Consider the following 24,653-nt stretch of genomic DNA (forward strand, 5'->3'; position numbering starts at 1 on the left):
TATATATTGGTATATATTTTGTGAATATATACTTCCACTGACAATGTAAAAGAGTGTCTGTTTCCCCCTATCCTTGGTAACACAAGGTGTGGTCAAACTTTTTGATTTGTTCACTTAAGATTTTCATAATCTATATTTGATTTTTACTAACACATTTTCCCACTTTCCATTTACTCCCAAGTACATATTCATTAAGCCCTGGCTCTGCAATTTACTAGCTGTTTCAGTTCGTTCATATGTAAAATGGGAAGAATAATACAACATACCTTATAGGGATATTTTGAGGATACAATGAATGCAAAACTCCTTATTTAAAAATAGCAACACACCAAAAAATATTCTCCACATCCCACCGTCATACATTGATGATTTCCAAATCTATACATTTAGGCCACATGTCTTATTGGTAGGTAAAAATATTCATCTGCATTCTTGTTATTTCTATCTTGATGCCCCATAGCACTTCACATTCAACGTGCCCCAGTCACACTCATCATCTTTCTCTTAAAAATTGCTCCTATTCCTTTATTTCAAAACCTCGAAGTCATCTTGGATTATTTTCTTTCCCTTAATCTTACATTTATTTAATTATCAGGTCCTGTTGAGTTTGTTTCATAAATAATTCTGGTATCTACCTTTTCCTCATAATCAGCATTGCTACTCCATGGTTCAGATCCTTGTGTTTTACAAGTATTAACGCAATAGCTTCTTTACTATTCTCACTGACCTCCAATCTACCCCAAACACTGTTGTCAGAAGGATTTTTTGAATACACAACACTGATTACATTACTCCTTAGCTCAAAAGTCTTTAATGGTTTCCTACTGCCTACAGAATGATGCAGTCTACAACTTCTGCTTGGCATATATAGCTTATCATAATTTGACTTCTGTTCCCGTCTCTTCTTAGCCATCACCTCTCCCTGCCTTGACCTATAATATTTAAGCTAGTTGTATTTCTCAGAATATGTTCTCTCATGATGTATGTACATGCCATTCTGCCTGAAATAATTCCCTGCTCCCCACTTCCCCACTTGTCCTCCAAATGAGGTTCTTTAAATTGGCTCAAATCTACTTCCTTTGTGAAGCCTACCCTGACTCCTCTAGAAGTCCTCCTATCCTACCATTGACTTTTTGTACCCATACAGTTTATTTTTGATTTGCTCGCATGTTTATTTCTTCAATAAGTTTTAGTTCCTCGATGGAAAAAAAAAATTTTTCATTTGATATCTCCAGCACTTATCATAGTGCCTTGAAATAACAGAAACTCAGATACTTCTGGATTGACTTCAAGATCTGAAGACGTTTCCCGGGAAACTTACTGTCATAGTAAACAAAAGATCCTCTCCCCTCCTCCTTCTAGTTTTCCAGGTTTCTTCCAAAACTTAGCAAGCAGGTAGGTCACTATTAACTTTCGTTACCACTTCAGGTAGAATCGACCATTCCCTCGTTGTCCTCCCACTCAGTGTGGTATAAAAGCCCTATCCTAGCACCAATCCTGTTTAAGATTGTATCCCAAGCACCTGACTTTATGCGTGTAATAATGAAATGAATCAATGTTCGCCTTGATTAAGGAGACTCGCTTAAACATTCTAGGAGAACGTCACCATTATGCATAGACCGTAAAAAACCCTTTACAATTCAACTCAAATGATTGTTTTTAAAATGCTGCATTCTCCAGGCGCTTTAATTGTCCTTAGACAGATGGTCAAAGCTTGGCTATGGGAACCGCAGATGCTAGCAGGACACTACGTCTAGAGTGCCAAGAAAAGGATGATTGGCAGCTAGGGCTCAAAAGTTACATATTCTGGGGCTGGCCCGGTGCCGCAAGTCGTTAAGTTCGCGCGCTCCGCTGCAGCGGCCCAGGGTTCACAGGTTCAGATCCCGGGCGTGCACTGACGCACCACTTGTTAAGCCATGCTGTGGTGGCGTCCCATATAAAGTGGAGGAAGATGGGCACAGATGTTAGCTCAGGGCCAGTCTTCCTCAAGGAAAAAAAAAAGGGGAGGATTGGCATCAGATGTTAGCTCAGGGCTAGTCCTCCTCACACACACACACACACACACACACAAAAATACACTTTACAGAATATTGTTGGCCAGGAACAATATGAAGATGCCATACCAAATATGCACAAACAGAAATATTGATTCCCTATAGAAGCACATTTAATAAATTAATTAAAAAAAAGTTACATATTCTCAGACCGATGCTGGAACTAGGAAACCGCTGGAAGTTCAGTTTTTGAAATACGGTTTTGGTAAAGAAAAAAGATTAACCTATCAGGAAGAAGCAAGCGCAAGCAATTACCAATCAAGAGCGGGAAAGAAGCCAAACCCTGGGGATACCCACGCACCAACGAGAACGTCATTCTCCAGTCTCCGCCAATGAGCGGTTGGACGGGGGGGCGGGGCAACAGGCGGACCAATTGCCACAAAAAACAAACAACAATCTGCAGTACAACTGTCCTAACCACAGTCCTCGCCTCTCAAACCACTGGAGCAAACTGGTGGGCTGGGCGGTTGTTAAATACTTTCCACCCTCCTCCTCGCTCAGGGGTACGGTGCAGTAGTTCCCGCACACCAGAACAAGAGCCGTTTTTCCACCAGCTCCCACAGACTCGCAGAAAGCACACTGCAACTTTGCGCTATCTACCTTCACAGGAACTGGCAGTGCGGCGCTACCTGAGGGGGAGGGGCGGCCCTAGTGCGCAGGCGTGCATGCCTTGTGGAGGCGAGGCTGTAGCGGCCCAAGGCAACCTGGGTGTTGTATTTCTTTCGCGGGTAAAACTCGGCTGCTGTTGAGGTCTGCGGAACTACATTTCCCAGGAGCTTCTGCGACCTCGGGGCGGGCGGGCTGGTTCGTTAATGAGCTCGAGGAAGCCGCGGCGCGGCCCACCAGGTTCCAAAACAAGGAAATGAAGGGGGGAGGCGGGACTGGGGGTGCCTGCGGGAGCCGCCGCCGCCGCCGCCGCCGCCGCGGAGGAGGAGGAGGAGGTGGAGGAGGTGGTTGCTGCTGCCGCCGAGGAGTCCCTTGCTGAAGGCGGACCGCGGGGAGGCGGGCGGCGCGCGCGCGCCCGAGAGGCGGCTGTTGGAGAAGTGGAGCGGCGGTCGCGGGGGGAGGAGGAGGAGGGACTGAGCGGCGGCGGCCCCCGCGTCCCGGTGCCTCTATGGGGGAAGCAGACAATGGATTATGATTTCAAGGCGAAGCTGGCGGCGGAGCGGGAGCGGGTGGAGGATTTGTTTGAGTACGAAGGGTGCAAAGTGGGACGCGGCACCTACGGGCACGTCTACAAGGCGAGGCGGAAAGATGGGTAAGAGCAGGGGCGGGGGGAGTAGGCTCGCTCGGGTCCTCGCCCTGCCCGCGACCGCGCGGGATGGGTGGGTCGGAGCCCGGTCGGGCCGTGCTGGAGGGGCGAAGCGGAGGTGGTCGCGGGGCCGCGTCCCGGGGCGGACTCTGAGGGACTCGGGTTCTGCCCGCCCTCCGCGCGGCCCCGTCGCGCCCCTCGGGCTCCCGCGGCGCAGCCCAGTTGGGGGGCGTCGGTCCGTCCCGGAGGGCGCCCTCCGCGTGCGCGGAGCTGGCGGCGGGACTGGAGTTGGGACCTCGGTGGGAGGTGGAGTTTGCGGGGTCTGGTCTCCTGGGGAGACGCGGAGGGCTGGGAGAGCTCCGCCGAGGAGTTGCCGCTCCGGCCCTGAGCTGGTGACGGTCGTTGTGCAACTTCCAATCGGCGGAGCGCCTCCCGGGGCGGCGGTTTGAAACCTCGCCGAGGAGCCCGTCGGGCGGCCGCGCGCCGGGGTCCTAGCCAGCCTCACGGGTCTGATCCTCTGGGCACCTCCGCCCTTGGGGCCGGCCAGCCACTGGCCCCTCGGTGCAGTCCCTTCTGTCCCTGTCGCATGCCCGGCGACTGCTGGACCCCTGCTCCCCCGCCCCGGATTTCGCTTGTTCACATTCTGAATTCCACACCTTCCCCCGAATGTAGGACCTCCTGCGAGACTAACCGCGTTTTGCCCGCAGAACTTCGGAATCCGCCTAGTTCTCTGGCAACTCATTTCCCCCACCTTGGGTGTTCTTATGTCCTCTGCATCTGCTGCCAAATAACTGCGTGCTGGGGTTCCTCGGGCACCTAGATTATCCAGAACGGAATGCGGAGTGACACAGAGCTGGGCCTGAACCTTTGTTTTCCTGAGAGTCGAGGGAGACCCGTAGGAACCCCTTAGAAAGCCCTTACTGATTGTTCTCTCTGGAGGAGGCGAGCTGGGTACTGTACTGAGAACGCCTGTCCTTCGTCCTGGAGGGCAGACGGGCTCCACTGCAGGACAGGTGGAACCAGCTCCCGGCCTGCGAAGAGTAGGTTTAAACCAGCGGTCACCTCGCTGTCCATCCTGGCAGGAATTTCCCTCCCCCAGAGTTAGGGAGCCCAGGAACATCTGCCTGTCCCGCTTAGACTCTCAAGACGGCGAAACTATGTGGAAGAGAGTTTTTATGATCGTAGCGGAACATTTCCAAATAAACTGAATATCAGCCACAATGACATTAGTAAGATTTGCAGTGTTGCTTATCGTTCTGTGCACTCTGTTGTAATTGATACGGTTGATTTATGAACTCCAGGACCAAAGTAGGTAGGGGGTTGTGTGCGTGCGTGCTAATTTCATACAGGAAACGAAAAAGCACAACTGTAAATTGTTTTATCATAAAGTATCGTGAAAATTAGAAGGTATTATACAAGTGTAAAGGATTGTTATTATTGCAAATAATTTTTTTCTTGTTATAACTCAGCGGGCCCCATAGTATTCATTTGTTTCTAAACTTTTCTCATAATTCTTTGAGTTAATTGCCAGGAGTCCTTGCATGAGTATCTTGGAATGTGAGGTACTGTAATTAACTTGTATTTTGTTTTTGGAATATCCACTCTGCTTGTTACACTTGTATTCTTGTGGGAATCTTATCAGATATATTTGGGGAAAGCACATCTAGTTTTCCTATTTGGACATTGGCCTTACAAATCATACGTGGTGTTTTTTCATGATCCTCATGCTAACTTTGTAATATACTTGACCTGGAATTTTAAAAATGTATTTAAATATTTTTGTTGTTAAAATAGCTTCCTTTTAGCAGGCAACTTTTGAGAAAAAGTTAAAAATTCTGCTTCTGAATTGTATTTGAATAGTATGGGCTACAACAAAAACCAGATACTTTAATTCCTGCTTCTATTTGTTCTTTTGGAATATTTCCCCTTCTAATAAAGTTCTTGATTCGAATACACTTCCTTCTTGAGTGAAATTTGTTTGATTAGAATTAATAGAGCTTCTTTAGTAGAGTAAGATCAGTTTGTGTATCTTCAAAATAATATGTTTTTTAAAAAACCTTTTAGGATCTGAAAGCATTCGTTTAAATCACTATATTACATGTAAGGAAAATCATTATGAAGCTTTTTTTCTTGGGCCAAGGGTCTAGTTGAGATTTGAGGCTTTACCATAAACACCCATCTCTTGTGGGTTGGTAGTGGGATTAGTTTTATGTTCACTGATACCAGCCATTTGAAAGAACAAAAAGTTTTTAGTGATGGTTCTAAACTGTGATACAGATTTGCATAGTAAAGGATTTTACACTCTGATCGTGGTAAATTACAGTTTAGCTCGTTCCAGAATTTATTTTGGTTAACTCAGAAAAACGTATAATGCTATTTTAGGGAGCAAGAGAGAAATCACGTGGATATGTTAAAGAGAAGTCATTCTGGTGTATGTAATGTAGTATATAAGCAAAAAATTGTTCAGGTGTTTAGAATGCTGGAAGAAGTAACATAAAACATTAGAAAAGTCTGCTTATAATTTAGTACTACAGTTTACAAAACCTTAGAATGTTATTTCCCTTGAAATATGACTTTAACTTAGGCTATATTAATTATGCTACATAAATTTATAACAGACTGGAAATGCAAGATTTACATCTGGGTTTTTCACCTTTAATAAAAATATTATTTGTTCCATCTTTTTGTTTTGAAGGAAGGGAGTCTTTTGACTCTACTATATGTTTTAAAAAAATCAGGCTTAAAAGTCATTGAAAAGAAAACAAGTTCATGATATTTGTAGGCTTTTTAGTATGAGCAATAATTTGTAATACAGTTTTTCTTTCAACATTAGTAAAAAGTCACACACAACAGTTTATGGTTACAAATCTCAAGACCATATTTCTCAAGTTTCAAACCCTTTTTGTTTTGATTGATAAAGGAATATTGTTAAAAAGTTCTTTTGTCAAGAGATTCAGACAAACATGATTCCATAGGCTAGTATGTCTAAAAACCTCTGTACCCAACAATACTACTATTGAACTTTGCAGACATTCATTTAGTCTTTTGAACCACTCAAAAGAATGCTCCTTTTTGGAGACATTTTTGAAAGATACTTAGTAATTGAAAGTGAAATGGCTGACAGAGACATCTTACAGAGTTTCAGTTTTGCCTTAGGGTTCCAGATGAGTAGTTGGTGACTACACGTCTCAATGTATGTAATGAAATCCTTCACAAATAAATGTAGGTACATGTAGATACATATAGGCAAATAATAGGTACAACAGTGTCTGCCTCTTTTTGGTGGATTTTTCATTCGGTTTGTAGTTAAAATAGATGATTGTATTTGCATTTTGTTTGGAGACCTCCCAAAGATTGAAGATGTGTATCAGTATGATCGTAGCTTTTTAGAACTTGGAGAGTTTTAGATCATCTAGTCTAATTTCCTCTTTTTACAAATGAGAAAACCAGAGCTTTTAGAGGTTGTCGTGCTCATAGTCTCACGGCAAAGACAAGCCTGTAATCCAGATCTCTTGACTCTGAGTTCTTGCATTTTCTAATGTGTTTTCCTTCCTAATATCATAGGAGGAAAAATGAAAAAGGCCATATTGCCTCAAGTTTTGACAATCTGATTGTATAAACTTTTTCCATGCAAAGGATACATCTATACCAAAAAATATGGAAAAGGGAAAATATCACAAATGAGGGACATTTGAAAAAAGTAGGCGTGCAGGCCTATAGATTCTATCACCTGTAGCTGCTTCTCTTCGTCTAGTTTCTCTACATTCTCACTGTCACTACTTTTGGCCATCATCTCTGATTTGCACAGTAGCCGAATTGGTCTCTGCCATTAGTCTTTCCTCACTATGGTCCAAGATCCAAGTTGCTGCCAGTGTCATTTTCCTACAAAATAAAATCAATCGTGTCATATCTCTTCTCGGAAAACTGTACATTCTCTGTGGCTCATATAATCACATCCAATCTTAATTCCTTAGTTTGGCATATAAAGCCATTTGCATTCGGATCCTAAAGTCTTTAGTCTTTACAGCCTTTACACCTGCCACCAACTCCCTTCTTTTTTCCAGTATGTTCAACCCATATGCTTCTGTAGCATTGAACTCATATTTTCTAGGACTTGCTAAGTCCTTTTCATGTCTCGTTTTCTTTTTCCTTCATTCAAACTAAAATGGTGTTGCTCTGCCCTTCCTCTCACCCCCACAAACCTGGCAAACTCCTGCTCACACTTCAATACCCAGTTCAAATAGCTTTTCTTTTAGAAGCCTTCCGTAATTCACCCAGTGTACTCATTAGCTGTGCTTCTGCTGCTCTTTGTTCTCGTGTGTGTAATATCACTCTTAGTGCTATTAATCTGCCCCATAAACTATTAGGTATAAATGGGTCATTATCATCCTATTTCTAGTGCCTTATACAAGGTTGGGCATATGATGCACACAAAAATTTCATTAAATTTCAAAAAATGCCCTAATTGGTAAAATACTTCACTGATGTTTTCAAAGCCTGAAATATAGTGATGTTGCATGAGATAAGTGGTTAAATGTAAATATTTCTGTAGCACTAACTAGGTCTAGTGTAATTTTTTTTCTCAAATTATATGCTGCTTTTCAAGACAGTTGATATATTTTATAGATTAATAAGGAACAGAGGTAAATTTTTCTGAATTATTAAGTGCTTTTTTCCTCTTTGGTCAGCTCTTTTAAAATAGCTAGACTGTAGTAATCTGTCTTCTGTGCTTTTACTAGCTATTTTATAGAGATGCTTAGAAAAATGTCAGCATTCAAACATATTTTAGGAATTTTTTTGATATTATGGATTTATGTTAAAAAATTAAGTATTGGGCAGGCCCGGTAGCACAAGCGGTTAAGTGCACGTGCTCCGCTGCGGCGGGCCTGGGTGCACTGGTTCTTTTTTTTTTTACTTTATTTTATTGTTATTCTTTTTTTCTTTTTTTTTTTTTTTTGAGGAAGATCAGCCCTGAGCTAACATCCATGCTAATCCTCCTCTTTTTGCTGAGGAAGACTGGCTCTGAGTATCTTTAGCACTTAGTAAATCAAGTGGACGTTAGTGTATGTTTAACTGGTTCTTTATTTTGTATACTACAAACCTTCAAAACTTTATTTTTGAGGCCCAAGGGAAATAAATGTCCTTTTCAATGAAATTTGATTGTCTAGAGTAGTTAGTGGTCACAAACTTTCTGTCAAGAAGCAGATACTAAATATTTTAGGCTTTGTGGGCCATACCCTCTATGTCACAATTAATTGAATCTGCTGTTGTAGTGCCACAGTATCCACTGACAATATGTAAATAAATACAAATTCGAATGGCTGTGTTCCAATAAAACTTTATATACAAAACCAGGTGGTGGGCTGGATTTGGCCTGTAGGCTGTAGTTTGCCGACCGTTAGTTTAGAGCAGTAATGTCCAATAGAACTTTCTGCAATGATGAAAAGGCATCTCTGCTGTCCATTATGGTAGCCACTGGCCACATGTGGCTCAGGAAATATGATTAGTGTGACTGAGAAACTGGCTAGTAGCTATGATATTAGATTGCGCAGGTTTAGAGTTTTTGGAATGAGTGGCTTAGCAATTCTCAAGAACATGAAACGATTTTTTAAAAAAATGTATAAATGACAGTGTGGACAAATGAAAAAGGAAAGCTCATGTCTTTTCTTTCAAGTTATAGGAGAAATTTTGAGGCTGAAATAGTTTGATAAAGCAAACCAATACTCAAACTGAAAAACTGTTCATTTGTGAATGGAATCAAGGATATTTGATTACTTTTTCAAAAAAGTATCTTGTAAAAAAAAATGTGTGTGTGTTTAGTAAATAATAAGTGCATGTGTGTAAAAGGGTAGACAATGTAATGTAAGCTTTCCCTTTCCCAGCCATCCTTTTCCCTTTCTAGAGGCAACTATTCTTGGTTTTCCTTTTTAGAGAGATTTTCTTGGAGGGGGGGTGGTGTTTAATGATAAATGGTAGTAGTGTACTGTACACTTTCTTCTCTGTATTTTTTAACCTTAAATATAACGTGAAGATCATTACATGCCTTACGCACAGAGATACCTAGTTCCTCTTAATAGTTTCATTGTACTCAATTGTATTGACTTACAAAATTTAACTATCCCTCTTGATGGACATTTTGGCTGTCTCCAGTCTTATGCTAGTGCGAACACTGCAGTGAATACCCTAGTAGGTCCAGTATTTTGTGCATATTAGTATAGCTGTAAGTTAAACTCGTGGAAGCTGCTTACCTTTGGATGTAATGGCTTGAAATGATTTGCTAATATGGTGATGTATGAGATATAAATCTCTAAAGACTGGAGACGGGGGGGCTGACAATAAGGAAGAGAAATGTTAAGACTTTAAAAATAATAATTATTAATACATAAAAATTAATTCTAAATCATTAGTTTGCTATAGGATGTGCAAGTTACTGTTTTAGCAGCATGGGAAAGCCATGTCTCTTTGAGTTTTCGATAGGAAAAAAGTAGATCTATGGAAAGATTTTTTTAACACGATGAATGTCAATATTGATGAATTAAGAACTTTTAATTTTGTGTACTGTATTTTTGAACTGGATATGCTAGATGAAAAATTAATATGTGATGTTAAATTGTGTGTTTTGCAAAATGCTCAAGTAGTGCAGTGAGGGTTGGACGTCAATATAGAAGACTTTAAGGCAATGTATTACAATTTGAAATTTTCTTGGTGGTAAACTATTAGAGTAAGAGTATTTGGCTAGTATGTTTTTAAAGATCAACTTGTTCATTATCTTGGGTTGTTGTGACTGTATAATGTTAATCCTGCTTTTGGATTCCAAAACAAAGAGACAAGATTCTTTTTTCAGAGAGCATTTTAATATTTTGAATTACTAACATATTTCTTTAAAAACAGGTAGTTTTTTAGGTCTAGAATCATAAAATGATAGCTGACAAAGCTATTTAAAGATTTTTGTCCATTTATAAATAGCTGATAGTCCAGCACTTCCTGTAATAGCCGTTTTGAGCATGCATTGTGCAGGGTAAAAGAGAGTCTCAAGAGAGACGACAGGATGTAATTCAGGATATAAGTGTGCAGCGGTAGTTTTTTATTGCGAGTTTGAATCCTTATCCAGAAGTGAGTGATGAATCAAAGAGAAATAAAAACCTGTAAAGTCCTCAAATAATTGGTGTCCTTATAAAATATCTTTAATTTCTAGTATAATAAATCTTTCTAAAGGAAAAACGTAGCATCCTTATAGAGGCTTTAAACCCGTTGTGCATTTTCTATTTAAAAATATTATTTTAATGAGACTTTGTGGTTGATGATCTCAGTTACTAAGCTGAATGTGATTGGGAAATAGATTTAATTACCAAGTAGGCCAGCTAACTTTGATTTGTTCTGTGACCACAGACCAAAATCCTGTGATGGTAAACTGTTTTGCAGATATTTGTAGATATTTACATTTGGACAGAAAGGTAAGTCCGTGGCTGCTGGAAAAATAAGGTAAAACTTTTGCCTTATAGGTGGGCTAGTTGCGTCTTTCTGTGGAAACATGATCATTTTCGTTATGATTGTTAAATAAGCTCATCCGTAAAAGTACCAAGCAGTTTGAGGCGTGAAGTATTTTGCTTTTTACAAAAGTTAGTTTCCTTTTCCGCTTTCCCTTTTGCAATATAGTTATAATTGCATTTTAAGAGTAACTTAAACACTGAGTGAATCCTATTGTTTTGGTTTAGGTGCAAATTAAAAAAAAAAATTGACCTTCCTTTCTTCTGAAAAGTTATGTGTAATTTGAGCTTGTGTAACTTGGAAAACCAGAGTTCTGTTAACTAATTTCTCAGCAATCTTTTGATCTATATAGTATATTTGTATCAAAGTGGAAATGTTTTTACTTTTATGCTATTAAAATTTATCAAATAATGGTTGCACATGATTAGAAAACCTCCAACAGTACAACTGTACGTAAAATGAAAAGGAAAAGCCTTCCTTCTTACTGTCCACTCCCAAGCCCCCTTCACTTCTCAACAGGTAGCTGTTTCTGTTTCAAGTTTTGCTGGGTTTTGCCATTATATAAATAATATACATATAATTCTGTTTCTTGATTTATCAACTTTAGGCAGTTTCTGTTGACTTTCCATTAGAAAAGCTGAACAATATTGTGAAATCTCACTGACTCCTTTTTTCCCCATTTCCCATCTCAATCTTCAAATTTATCACTTTTGTTATTTCAAATTTTTTTGTAGTGAATACTTTTATGACTTTATTTTTTTTTAAAGACACATTTGTTTGTTTGTTTATTTATTTATTTATTTATTTTTTTGGTGAGGAAGATCAGCCCTGAGCTAACATCATGCTAATCCTCCTCTTTTTTTGCTGAGAAAGACCGGCTCTGAGCTAACATCTATTGCCAATCCTCCTCCTTTTTTTTCTCCCCAAAGCCCCAGTAGATAGTTGTATGTCATAGTTGTACATCCTTCTAGTTGCTGTGTGTGGGACGCGGCCTCAGCATGGCTGGAGAAGCAGTGCATCGGTGCGCGCCCGGGATCCGAACCCGCGCCGCCAGTAGTGGAGCGCATGCACTTAACCGCTAAGCCGCGGGGCCGGCCCATATGACTTTAAATTATAAACTTAGATTTCTTTTTCTTGATGTATCAACTTAGATATTATCTGTGGTCTTCCTGATGTGAATGTTAAGGAAAGTAACACACTTTTCTTACTCGTTTTTTTAATCTCCCGATTTTTAAAGTATAATTTTTATAGCATCCTGGTTTATTCAATGCTTATTATCTATGGATTGATTCTAAAAAGTAAACATTGGAAACTGTTCAGCAGCTTTAAAATATTATGATTATGTAATTTATTTATTGCTGAATGAATTAGTATATTGAGACCCGTGGAGAAGGAGATGTAATCTTGCATATAAAGTAAGTGCTGCTTGAAACAGTCTTCCAGGTATTAAGGCCTAATGGATCTTCGTACTTTATTTTGCCCTTTCTTCAAGACTTCCGGGTCATACTCAGCTAATAGTTTTTCTTTATATCCCATGTGTGGTTTTTTCTTTCTTGGATTTTTTTTGTTGTTTAGTTGAGGACATCTTTTTGAGTAGCTTTTTTATCTAGGATGTGTAGATTTCCTGCGTCCTTGCATGTCTGATAATGTAATTTGTCCTCATACTTGATTGATAGTTTGGCTGAATATGGAATTCTATATTAAGAATAATTTTTTTTCTCAGAACCCAAAACTGTTGCTTCATGTCTTTTGGTATTGCTTGTTGCTCATGGGAAGTTTCTTTACTGGAAGCTTGTTTTTTTTACTTTCTGGAATCTCTTAGGATTCTTCACTTTATCCATGCATTCTAAAATTTCACCAAAGTCTGTCTAGAAAATGTAGGCCTTCTTTTTGTTTCTTTTAAAATTTATCTGGCTTCGTTTCCTGTGTCTTTTACAAATTATTTATTTTTTGCATAGATAACTTATGCACGTAATTTGAACTTCAGATGTTGAAAAGTGGTCTTCAGTAGATTTAGTTACAATCCTCCTACCCCACCCTCCCCTCCTTCACACCCCTTTTCCAATCCTGCCAGTTTCTTATGAATCTTTTAGTGGGCCCTTTCTGTTATTTTTTGTTTAGGGCAATTTTTATTTCCTGTTATTTATTTGATTATTTCCTCTTCTCCCTATGTTGCCTCTCTTGTTCTCTTCTTCAGGTATGCTTATTAAGAAATGTTGACCTTTTAGGCTCTATCTTCTATGTCTCTTAAATTCATTCTCAAAATTTTCAACTGTTTTTCCCCTCTACATTCTGGAAGATTTCTCTCTCTTTTTTTTTTTTTGGAAAGATTGGCCCTGAGCTAACATCTGTTGCCAATCTTCCTCTTTTTCTTTTTTCTCCCCAAAGCCCCCAGTACGTACTGGTATATCCCAGTTGTAGGTCCTTCTAGTTCTTCTCTGTGGGACGCCACCTCAGCATGGCTTGATGAGCCGTGAGTAGGTCCGCGCCCAGGATCTGAAACCGGGCCACTGAAGCAGAATGCTCGAACTTTAGCTGCTACGCCGCTGGGCCAGCCCCTGGAAGATTTCTTTTATTTAATCTTCTAGATTATCAATTTGGTCTTTGGTGGTGGTCGCTCTTCTTTTATTCAGCATGACCTGAGTTCAGGAGTCTGACTGCCTGAATTCAATAGGGCATTGGTTTAATAAAATAAATAAATTCCCTGTTAATATGTAGGTTGTTTCTAGTGTTTCACCGTTATAAACAATTCTTCGGTAATTTGTTTGTATGTACCATGTGCTGTGTTTAGCTTTTCCTTCTTAGTATTTTTCTTATAATCTGAGTACTAGACCAAGACAATGGAAACATTTTTCTGTTTTCACTTGTAGAGAAATTATATTTGCTCTTCTTATCAATGTGTAGGGAATTACAATCAATATAATAATTTACTGAATTCTACTTTGTGTCTGGCACTGTGCTACCTGCAAATTTGAGGCTCCTGTGTTTATGATATAGTAGATAGGACTGAAACAAAGTCTCTAGTTCATATTTTCCTCAAGTAAAAACTAGTTCATTTATGTCCAATTATAATTCTTTTTATATTTTTCTTATCCAAACTGCTATCAAGAAGGGCAGAACAGAGGTCAGTCATGATAGGGAAGCTGAAAGGGATCATTTGAAAGGTCAGTTAGCAAAGATTATCACTTTAAGTCATTTAATAGTAATTTGTCAATAACATCCATCCACTCACATATTCATCGATCAATCTATTCTCTATCCAAATTTCTATCCATCCTTCCTCCATCTGTCTATCTTCTATCCATCTGTCCATTATCTCTTTTCATCTCTCTTCCTTTACTATTTATCACTTGATTCCTTTCCACGAGCCAAGTATTATGCCCTAGGTAGTGAGGATACAAAGATAAATGAGATGTAATCTCTGCCTGCAAAAACTGAGACTGGAAGTATTCACAACAAATTGCTAATAATGATTGTCTACGGGGAGGAAATTTGAGTTGAGAGGAATACTTGTTAAAAAAACCTGTATGCTCTTGTATTATTTGGAAAATATCTATATGTATTTATTTTACTATGTGCTGTTACCTATTTTTTTTTTTTTTTTTTTGGTGAGGAAGATCAGCCCTGTGCTAACATCTGCCAATCCTTCTCTTTTTCTGCTGAGGAAGACTGGCCATGGGCTAACATCTGTGCCCATCTTCCTCCACTTTATCTGAGACGCCGCCACAGCATGGCTTGCCCAGTGGTGCGTCGGTGCACGCCCGGGATCTGAACCGTAGAACCCCAGGCTGCTGCAGCAAAGTGCGCGCACTTAACCGCTTGCGCCACCGGGACGGCCCCTGCTGTTACCTATTTTATTTATTTATTTATTTATTATTTATTTATTTATTTTGTGAGGAAGATCAGCCCTGAACTAACATCCATGCTAATCCTCCTCTTTTTGCTGAGGAAGACCGGCTCTGAGCTAACATCTATTGCCAACCCTCCTCCCCCTTTTTTCTTCCCCAAAGCCCCAATAGACAGTTGCATGTCACAGTTGCATATCCCTCTAGTTGCTGTATGTGGGACGCGGCCTCAGCGTGGCTGGAGAAGTGGTGCGTTGGTGTGTACCCGGGATCCGAACCCCGGCCACCAGCAGCGGAGCGCGCGCACCCAACCGCCAAGCCACGGGGCTGGCCCTGCTGTTACCGATTTTAAAATATGATAAAACAGTTAAAAAGTAGAGTATGTATAACTTCTATTAGTAGGAAAAGGCAAATACCTTTTTGAAAAAATAAAACAACTTTTATTTTCTTATAAAAATCAATGTGTGAACAAAAATCTAATATATATTCATTATAGAAAAGTTAGGAATTATAGAAACATAAAGAAGAAAACAAATTGTTTTATGTTTTTTTCTTGTAATAAGACCACTCAGATAAGCATTGATAATGTTTTGGCATATTTTCTCCTGGTGTTTTGTTTTTCCAATTTTATTGATTAATAATTTACATACATCACTGTATAAGTTTAAGGTGTACAGCATGGTGGTTTGATTTACATATGTTGTGAAGGGATTACCACATTAGGTTTAGTTAATATCCATCATCTCATAGATAGAATAAAAAGAAAAGAAAAAAAAATTTCTCCTTGTGATGAGAACTCTTAAGATCTACTCTCTTAACAACTTTTTTATATCTCATACAGCAGTGTTAACTATAGTTATGTATGTTGTACATTATATCTGTAGTACTTATTTATCTTATAACTGGAAGTTTGTACTTCTGACTACCTTCCTCCAATTCCCCTTCCCCCTCTCCTGGTGTTTTCTATGGGTTATTGATGCATAATAACGTATTTTTTATTGGAGGTAAAATTGACATAAAGTTCACCATTTTAAAGTGTACAACTCAGTGAGTTTTAGTACATTCATAGCGTTGTACAACTTGTTACCACTGCTTAATTCCAGAACATTTTCATCACCCCAAAAGGAAACTCCATACCCGTTAAGCAGTCACTTCCCAATTTCTCCTCCCCCAGATCCTGGCAACCACTATCTACTTTCTGCTATGGATTTGCTTATTGTGGATATTTTATATAAGTGGAATCATATACTGTGTGGCCTTTTGTGGCTGGCTTCTTTCACTTAGCATGTTTTCAAGGTTCATCCATATTGTAGTGTATATCAGTACTTCACTGCTTTTTATGGCTGAATAATATACCGTTGTATGGTTATACCACATTTTGTTTATCCATTCGTCCATTGATGGAAATTTGGGTTTCTACTTTTTGGCTATTTTGAATAATGCTGCTATGAACATTTGTGGACAAGTTTTGGTTTGAACATATGTTTTCAGTTGTCTTGATGTGGATTTGCTGAGTCTTATGGTAATTGCACGTTTAACTTTTTGAGGAACTGCCAAATGTTTTCCACAGTGGCTGCACCATCCTACATTCCCACGTACAGTGTGTGAGGGTTCCAATTTCTCCATGTCCTCACCAACACTTATTATTTTCTGCTTTTTCTTTTATTATAGCCATTCTAGTGGGTGTGAAGTAGTTATCTTATTGTGGTGGTTTTTTCCCCCCTAGTTTTATGGAGATATACTTGACATATAACATTGTATTAGTTTAAGGTGTACAACATGATGATTTGATATATGTATATATTGTGAAATGATTACCACAGTAAGTTTAGTTAACATCTATCGCCTCACAGTTAACAAATTTATTTTTCTTTTGATGGGAACTTTTAAGATTTATTCTCTTGGCAACTTTCAAATATACAACACAGTATTGTTAATTATAGTCACCATACTGTATATTACATCCCCAGAACTTATTTGTCTTATAACTGGCAATTTGTACCACCACTTTTTGGCCACCTTCACCCAGCCACCCCCCTACCTCCAACCCCTTCTGCCTCTGGCGACCACCAATCTGTTCTCTGTTTCTATGAGTTTTATTTTTTAAGATCCCACTTAAGTGAGATCATATAGTATTTGTTGTTCTCTGTCAGACTTATTACACTTAGTATAATGCCCTCAAGGTCCATACATATTGTTGCAAATGGCAGGATTTTCTTCTTTTTTATGGCTGAATGATATTCTATCGTACATTTATACCACATTTTCTTTATCCATTTATCTGCCAATGGACATTTAAGTTGTTTCCATGTCTTGGCTATTGTTAAGTGATGCTATGGTGAACGTGGGAGTGTAGATATCTCATTGAGACACTCATTTCGTTTCCATTGAGTATATACCTAGAAGTGGAATTGCTGGATCATATGGTAGTTCTATTTTTAACTTTTTGAGGAACCTCAAAAAGTTATACTGGAATTATTAGGTACCTCTTTGACCCAGAGGTGCCATGAACAAATTGCTAAGATACTAAATGTAGTCTGAATGCACTCAGGGATCCTCTGATTTAAGATATGATGACTGTTTATCCATATTATTAAATTTCCTTTGAAAACTTGATTTTTAATGAGTATCTACATTCTTCTATCATGTGGATATATATATTTAGTTAACCCTTTCTAATTATTGAACATTTAAGTTCTTTCCAGTATTTTGATAATATAGATGACACAAATAGATGTTCTTGTATGTAAATCTTGGTCCACATATCTGATTCTTCCCTTACCATAGAGTCTTTCAAATAAATTTACTGTGTCAAAGGACACAGTTGTTTTAAGGCTCTTAATATATATATTTCCTAGTTGCTTTTCACGTATAGTTTCATTCACCAACACTGACAATATATATGTGCCCCTCTTATCTCAACCTCAGTAGCTTTGAATGTTCTTTATCAAAATTTGATAGATGAAATGGTTTCTCTCTTAGCCTGATAGTAATTAGAGCTGTTTTCTCTATACTTTGCCGGAAGCTAAGATAAAGGTCTGGCCAGCTTTACAATTTACATCTCTCTTTAGCTCCTCAGGGATTATAGTTTATAGTTGAAATATTTCTCATTCCACCTCTCTCACCAGTGTTTAACCCAATTTATAGTTGGAAATATTTTTGGCTTATTAAAAAGCAGCATTTTTTTCCCTTGGAAAGCTATATATTTATGTAATCTTGGCATCCACATTTTTCTTACTTTTGTGTTGAAGATAGGTTCAGAAATATAATTTGTTAGTATACAATTCAGGAAGTTTTCTAGTCATCTTAATTTCCTACTCTAATTTTTATTATAATGTGTGATTTTTTAAAAAGATATATAGACTATCATTATAATGAGTGGTAAAAAGAATAAACAAAGTTCTGTGTTGTATTTTAGATGTAGAAATTGTTAAAAGCATTAAAAAAATTTTCAAACTGTTGGAGAGGGGAGAGAGCAGATCCAGGTGTCCCTTAAACCCTGGAAAGAACACATGCTAAGGTGCTCTGTCTCCTTTTGGCTTCATGCAACAGAAAAACCGATCAATAATGGTTTAAACAAGCAGGAGGTTTATTTTCCTCTTGTATCAAAAAGTCTAGAGATGGGGAGTGCTGGGCTGGTGCAGCTGCTCAAGCATATTCCCAAAGACCCCTCTCCTGCCCTCTGTTATGTGGTTTTTGCATACGTGGTCCCAAATGGTTGTTGCACTTCCAGGTATTGCTCCCACGGTCTAGGCAGGAAGCAGGGGAAGAGAAAGAGGCTGAAGGCAAAAGGGGCTGTGCCAACCAAGTGGTAGGCAGGTACCTTCTCTGGAGTAGAGGAAGGCAAAGGAAAAGCAAATTGTGAATGGGTTTTGAGAAGCCAGTTTACAACAGTCTGTGCCACACTGTGGCACAGTTCAGTTTGAGGTGGTGAAGGAGAAAGAAACCTTTGAGTTAATTTTAATCTGGTAAAAAGCCAAATTCAACTGAGTAAAATGTAAAGATCTTATTGGTTTTATTTAATGATTTATGAATCAGGCAGCATCCCATCTAGCAGATAGAAAGGAGCTCCGAGGAGCTGTACAGGATGAAAAACTTACAGGCAGAAGAAAGTGAGAACAAGAAAGTTATACTAGACAAAAAGGTGGATTGCTTATGGCAAGGTCGCTTTTCCTTTAGGGGATGACAGGGGTCTATCAGGCAAATGACCTTGCTAGTGCTGATTAGGCGGTTCCTGATTGACTGGTTTAAGATTCCATTGTTGGCGGGGCCGCCCTGGTGGCACAAGTGGTTAAGTGCGCGTGCTCTGCTTCTGAGGCCCGAGGTTCGTGGGTTCGGATCCCCAGCGCACACCGATGAACTGCTTGCCCCACCATGCTGTGGGGGCGTCCCATATAAAGCAGAGGAAGATGGGCACGAATGTTAGCCCAGGGCCAGTTTTCCTCTGCAAAAAAAGAGGAGGATCAGCATCAGATGTTAGCTCCTGGCTGATCTTCCTCACACACAAAAAAAGGATTCCGTTTCTGGAAGAGCCAAAACTGTAATGAAGTCTCAGTTTCGTGATGTGAGGCTTAGCATAAGTGACTCCAGTTTGGAAGGTCTGTTGTCTTGTTTTTAACAAAGCTTAGCTATCACCCAAGTGCTTAATGATAAATACAATTTATGAACTATCACTGTCTCCCACACTTTGCAAAGACTTTACGTAATTAACCAAAACAAATTTTGTAGACCTTCAAGTCCATGTAAATATAAAGGTTTAAAATTTAGGTTGATAAAAATGGGCTTTTAAGTAAAGCCATCTGACATCCTGGGAGTCCTTATCTTTTTATACACATGGTAGGAAAAGACAAAGAGAAATTTGATACTTATAAGAGAACAGAACTTAGTTATGTTAAATTTTACGGGTGATCTTTGCTCTTGGCCAGCTATATCTAAGCTTCCTTGTTTAGTTTATCAAGGTTGTAAATTCAATACTTTTATCAAAAAGACATTTTTCATCACAAAGGTATTTGAATAAACAGAGTACTTTGGTCCAAGTGATTTAAATAAAGCTATTCCTTCTTAAAGTACTACTTGAATTCTCCTTTCTCAGAGAGGAGCTTTTGCTTCTGATTCTCAATAAATATACAAATGAATGAAAAGCACAACTGTGGTGTAAGGAAATCTTGAAATTGGAAACCCTTATTTCAAATCTGGGCGAATTCTCTCTAGCTATGGGATTTTGGTAAAGTAATATCTCTGAACCTCAATTTCCCCACCTGTAAAATTTGTATGATGATAAATTACTCTCTCATGTGGTTGCTGTGAGGAATAATTAAATCATAATGTATAAAAGTCTCCAGCAAATTATATGTTTATTATTTCTCCAAATATATAAGGGGGTTTCCATGATAAAGTCTCCTGAAGATTAAATTAGCAAATAAAAAGAGTAGGTACTGAGTAAAAATTATAGTCATCTTAGTTTTGAGAATGAGGATTAATCTTGTTAGGTTCAGTAGGAAGATAGAATATTTTCTCCATGTACAATGAATTGTTATAAAAAACTTTATTGTGTTAGGAAAGAAAAATGGGTTCCATGATGGGCTATTTTATTTCAAAATAATACAGATGAAAGAGGAGAACCTTATTTTTTCTTAGATTAAAATCTTTGTCTCATTATAAATAGAACATGTTTAAGAGAAATTAGGTAATAAAGATAAGCACACACGCAAAAAAATTGTAAGAATGAGATGATGGATGTAACCTTACTATGGTAATCATTTCACAGTATATACATGCATCAAATCATCTTGTACACATTAAACTTATACAATATTATATGTCAATAATATCTCAAAGCTGGAAAAAAATAAAGATAAGCAAAAAGAAGTAAAATAACTCATAGATGAACACTAAGAATGGTGTGATACATATTTTTCCACATGTTTTTCTGGGCAAACATATGCTTTTATTTTCTCAAGAATGTGATCAAATTCTACATGATTTTTACGTAACCTGCATTTTCTATTTAATAATATATAAAGGATATTTCTCTATTTCATTAAATGTTCTTTTCCAGCAGTGATTTTCTTTTAAAAGAGAATCTATATCATTCACATATACAACCCTTCCATCAATGCTATCATTAGTTATATGCAGTTACTTTTGAGGGTATGGGTAAAAGTCTACTTTCTGACCTTTCTCTAGAAAATCTGTTCTGTATTTTTACTGACTATATTCACTGAATAGATGTACCATTATTTGTTTAACCAGTTACTCTGTTGATTGATGCTTACGTTGTTTGTAACTTTTTATTACAAACAGCACTGTAATCAACAGACATTTAGTTTATTTAGTTAAAACTTTGTTTTTCTGAGAGAGGGAAATTTCTAAAGTGAAAAATATAAAGTGAAAAGGAGAGTACGTGAAGCAAAATGTGCTTAACAATGTTTGACTTTAAAATGGGGATCATGATTAGGAAACATCAAAGTAAACTGGTGTTCCCTAGTATTACTATATTGATCTGCATAAAGTAGGAGTTTTAAGAGCCTATATAATTTCATTTAAAACTTAAAAATTGCTTCCCGGATGTACTTATAGGTAGCGATAAAAACACGACGTAAGCTTTTAGAACTTCATGGACTCTTACAGCTTCTTCAAATCACTTGCCTTAAAAGAAGTCCAGAAATATTAAATACCTCCCTTAAAATCACATAGTGTGTTTCAGTGTCTAATATATTGGTGTAGTGTTCTAACTCCTACTGCAACATCCTTATCTGTGATAAGATGTCTAATATAAAGGTAATGAGAACTGTTTGCCTTTGGAGCATCCAGGATCTTTAATGAAGAGATTGATGAAGGCAAATCAATTATCATCAATTGTCAGGATGCACTTTTCTATAAACTTTCTAAGATAGTGATTGATGTTGCTACATTTTTTTATCAGTGAATTGTTTACTTATGTCCATCTTGGCAGAGGCTTTTTTTTTTGACAATTCAGTGGTTTTGGTATATTCACAGAGTTGACTAATTATTACCACTATCTAATTTTAGAACATTTCATCAGCCCCAAAAGAAACCCTATATCTGTTGGCAGTCGCTCCCTATTTCCCCATTCTCCTAGTTCCTGGCAACCACTAATCTACTTTCTGTCTCTATGGCTTTGTCTATTCTGGACATTTCATATAGCATGAAATCATGCTATATGTGGTTTGTGTCTGGCTTCTTTCACTTACCATAACGTTTTCAAAGTTCATCCATGTTATAGAATGTATAAGTACATCATTTTAAATGGCTGAAGAATACTCCATTGTATGGATACACCACATTTTGTTTATCCATTCATCAGTTGATAGACATTTGGGTTGTTTCCACTTTTTGGCTATTGTGGATAATGCTGCTATGAACATTTGTGTAGAAGTTTTTGTTTGGCTATACATTTTAAGTTGTCTTGGGTATATACCTAAGAGTGGAACTGCTAGGTTATACCTTAGCTCTATATTTAATCTTTTGAGAAACTACCAGACTGTTTTCCAACACAGCTGCACCATTTTACATTCCCACATGCAATGTGTGAGGGTTCCAATTTCTTTACATCCCTGCTAACATTTGGTGGTGTCTGTCTTTTTGATTTTAGCCATCCTAGTGGGTGTGAAGTGGTATCTCATTATAGTTTTAATTAGTATTTCCCTGGTAACTAATAATGTTGAGCATCTTTTCATGTGCTTTTTGTCCATTTGTCTATATTCTTTGGAGAAATGTCTATTCAAATCCTTTTCGATTTTTTCATTGGGTTGTCTTTTTATTCTTTTTTGTTGTTGTTGTTGAATTGTACGAGTTCTTTGTATGTTCTAGACACTAGGCCCTTATCTGACTTATGATTTGCAAATATTTTCTCTCATTTTATAGATTGCCTTTTCACTTTCTTGATGGTGTCCTTTGAAGCGCAAAAGTTTTTAATTTTGATGATGTCCAATTTATGTGTTTTACTCTTTTGTTGCTTACTCTAGGAAGCCACTGCTTGATCTAAGGTTGCAAAGATTTACTCCTTTGTTTTCTTCTAAGAGTTTTGTAGTTTTAGCGCTTATATTTAGGTCTGGCAGTGTTTTTGTTTTTGTTTTTTTTTTAAGTAAAGGGACATGTGATAAGGTTCCAACCTTTAAGGATTTATAGTGTATTTGGCTAAATTAAATATATACAGTGATAAGATAACTAGCAGTACCATTCACTCATTTATTTGACACTTGCTGAGTAACCTTATGTAGGAATTAGGATAAAAGGATAAAAGACATAGTTCCTTTCCTTACAATCTAGAGAGAGAATTAAATAGATTACAATATAGAGCTATGCATTCTGTTATACAGGTATGCACCGAATGTTGTGGGGGTAACTAAGGGGGACACTGAACTGACCCAGGAGTGTGTAGGTGATTTGGAAAGCTTCCAACAGGAGGGAAAGCCTATGATAGCTGAGGTTTTTTTTTTTTTTTTTTTTTGTGAGGAAGATTAGCCCTGAGCTAACATCCATTGCCAGCCCTCCTCTTTTTGCTGAGGAAGATTGGCCCTGGGCTAACATCCGTGCCCATCTGCTTCTACTTTATATGGGACGCTGCTACAGCATGGCTTGACGAGTGGTATCTGTCTGCGCCGGGGATCGAGGCTGCAAACCCCGGGCCACCGCAGCGGAGCCAGACACTTAACCTCTTTGCCCCCGGGCCGGCCCCTATAATAGCTGAGTTTTGAAGGCAGAAAAGTGAGCCAGACAGAGTAGTGGTTTTTAGTTTGGTAAGATGAGTGGTAAATACGTGGTGCAGAAGTGAAAGAAATAAACTCAGAGGTCTTGAGGAGATTTCAGTTCTTGTTTGGGCCAGGTAAATTCTAAATGTGTATAAAAAGTTTTTTATACTTTGGGAGGGACTGGGAAGGATTCGGATCTGAAAACAGAAATCTATACCATGGGTATGGTGTTATTTCCTAATGAGTTGTGAGGAATAAAGGAGCTGGTGCTTTTATCCTATAAATAATATGAATTAATCGTATTACCATTTATTTTTTAACGTGAAATTTTGATGATCATTGGCTCTCCAATATCTCTTATTTCGAGGGTGTCATGAAGTCTTTAAGAACAAATTGTTCTAAATTCCTTAATTAAACTTGGTTCTTTTTAATAGAACCAAGTTTATATAATGTAGCACAAAAGGTTATAAGTAAGGAAATGGTTATGCATGTTATATATAAGGAAACTGTGATTATTGAGCTGTAAAACGCAAATACTTAAAATTGATTATAGTTTTTAAAAATAATTATAAAAGTTATACAATCTGCAAAAGTAATTAGATAATAAAGAAAGATATAAGGGAGAAAATAAGAAACACTCAAAAATCCCACCATCCAGAGATAATTATTTAATATTTTGGTGCATTTCCTTCCTGACATCTTTTCATCCATTTGTGATGTGTACACAAACACACATACTCACCTTAAAAAAAAATTACAAAAGTAGGATCATCCTACATATGTAGTTTTAATCTGTTCTTTTTTTAATCTAAATGCTATATGTGGTTATCTTTCTTATTAGTAAATATAAATCCTTATAATCATTTTGAACTGCTTTATGGTATTCCATTGTCTGACTATATTTTACTATGATTAATCCCTTATTGATGAACATTTAGGTTGTTTCTAGTTTTTTTACTGTGGTAAATAATGCTTAGTATGTTTACCCACCTGTCTGATTGTCTGTTTAGAATAAATTCATAGAAACAGAATTGTTGGATCATGGGGTATGCCCATTTTAAATTTAGGAACATATTGCCACACTTTTGTCTCCAAGTAGCTTGAGCCAACTTATACTTCTGCCAACAGGGCGCAGTGCTGCCTCTTTCTCCTTACCTTTGCCCACACTGGCATTTGTCTGCTTATCTAAACTGACAGGCAGACAACATTTTGCCTTTAATTATATTATTATTATTATTTTATTACCAGGGCGGTTGAATGTCTCCATTTGTGTATTGGCTGTTTGTATTCATCCTTTGGA

At 38.0% G+C, this 24,653-nt stretch overlaps 1 protein-coding gene across 2 annotated transcripts in view; it reads left to right on the forward strand.

The window, feature by feature from the left end:
• Nucleotides 1–3,033: 3,033 nt before the first annotated feature.
• CDK19 (cyclin dependent kinase 19) overlaps nucleotides 3,034–24,653 on the forward strand; it is a 158,051-nt gene continuing 136,431 nt past the window's right edge. Inside the window, exon 1 of one of the 2 annotated variants that reach the window (XM_058566459.1) lies at nucleotides 3,034–3,312. In XM_058566459.1, coding sequence (XP_058422442.1) covers nucleotides 3,185–3,312 — 128 coding nt within the window. In that variant the 5' untranslated portion in view covers nucleotides 3,034–3,184. The remainder of the gene's footprint in view (nucleotides 3,313–24,653) is intronic. The other variant, XM_058566460.1, reaches the window with a different exon arrangement.

This window comes from Diceros bicornis, chromosome 23 (genome assembly GCF_020826845.1).
Source record: "Diceros bicornis minor isolate mBicDic1 chromosome 23, mDicBic1.mat.cur, whole genome shotgun sequence".
In the NCBI taxonomy this organism is placed as follows: Eukaryota; Metazoa; Chordata; class Mammalia; order Perissodactyla; family Rhinocerotidae; genus Diceros; species Diceros bicornis.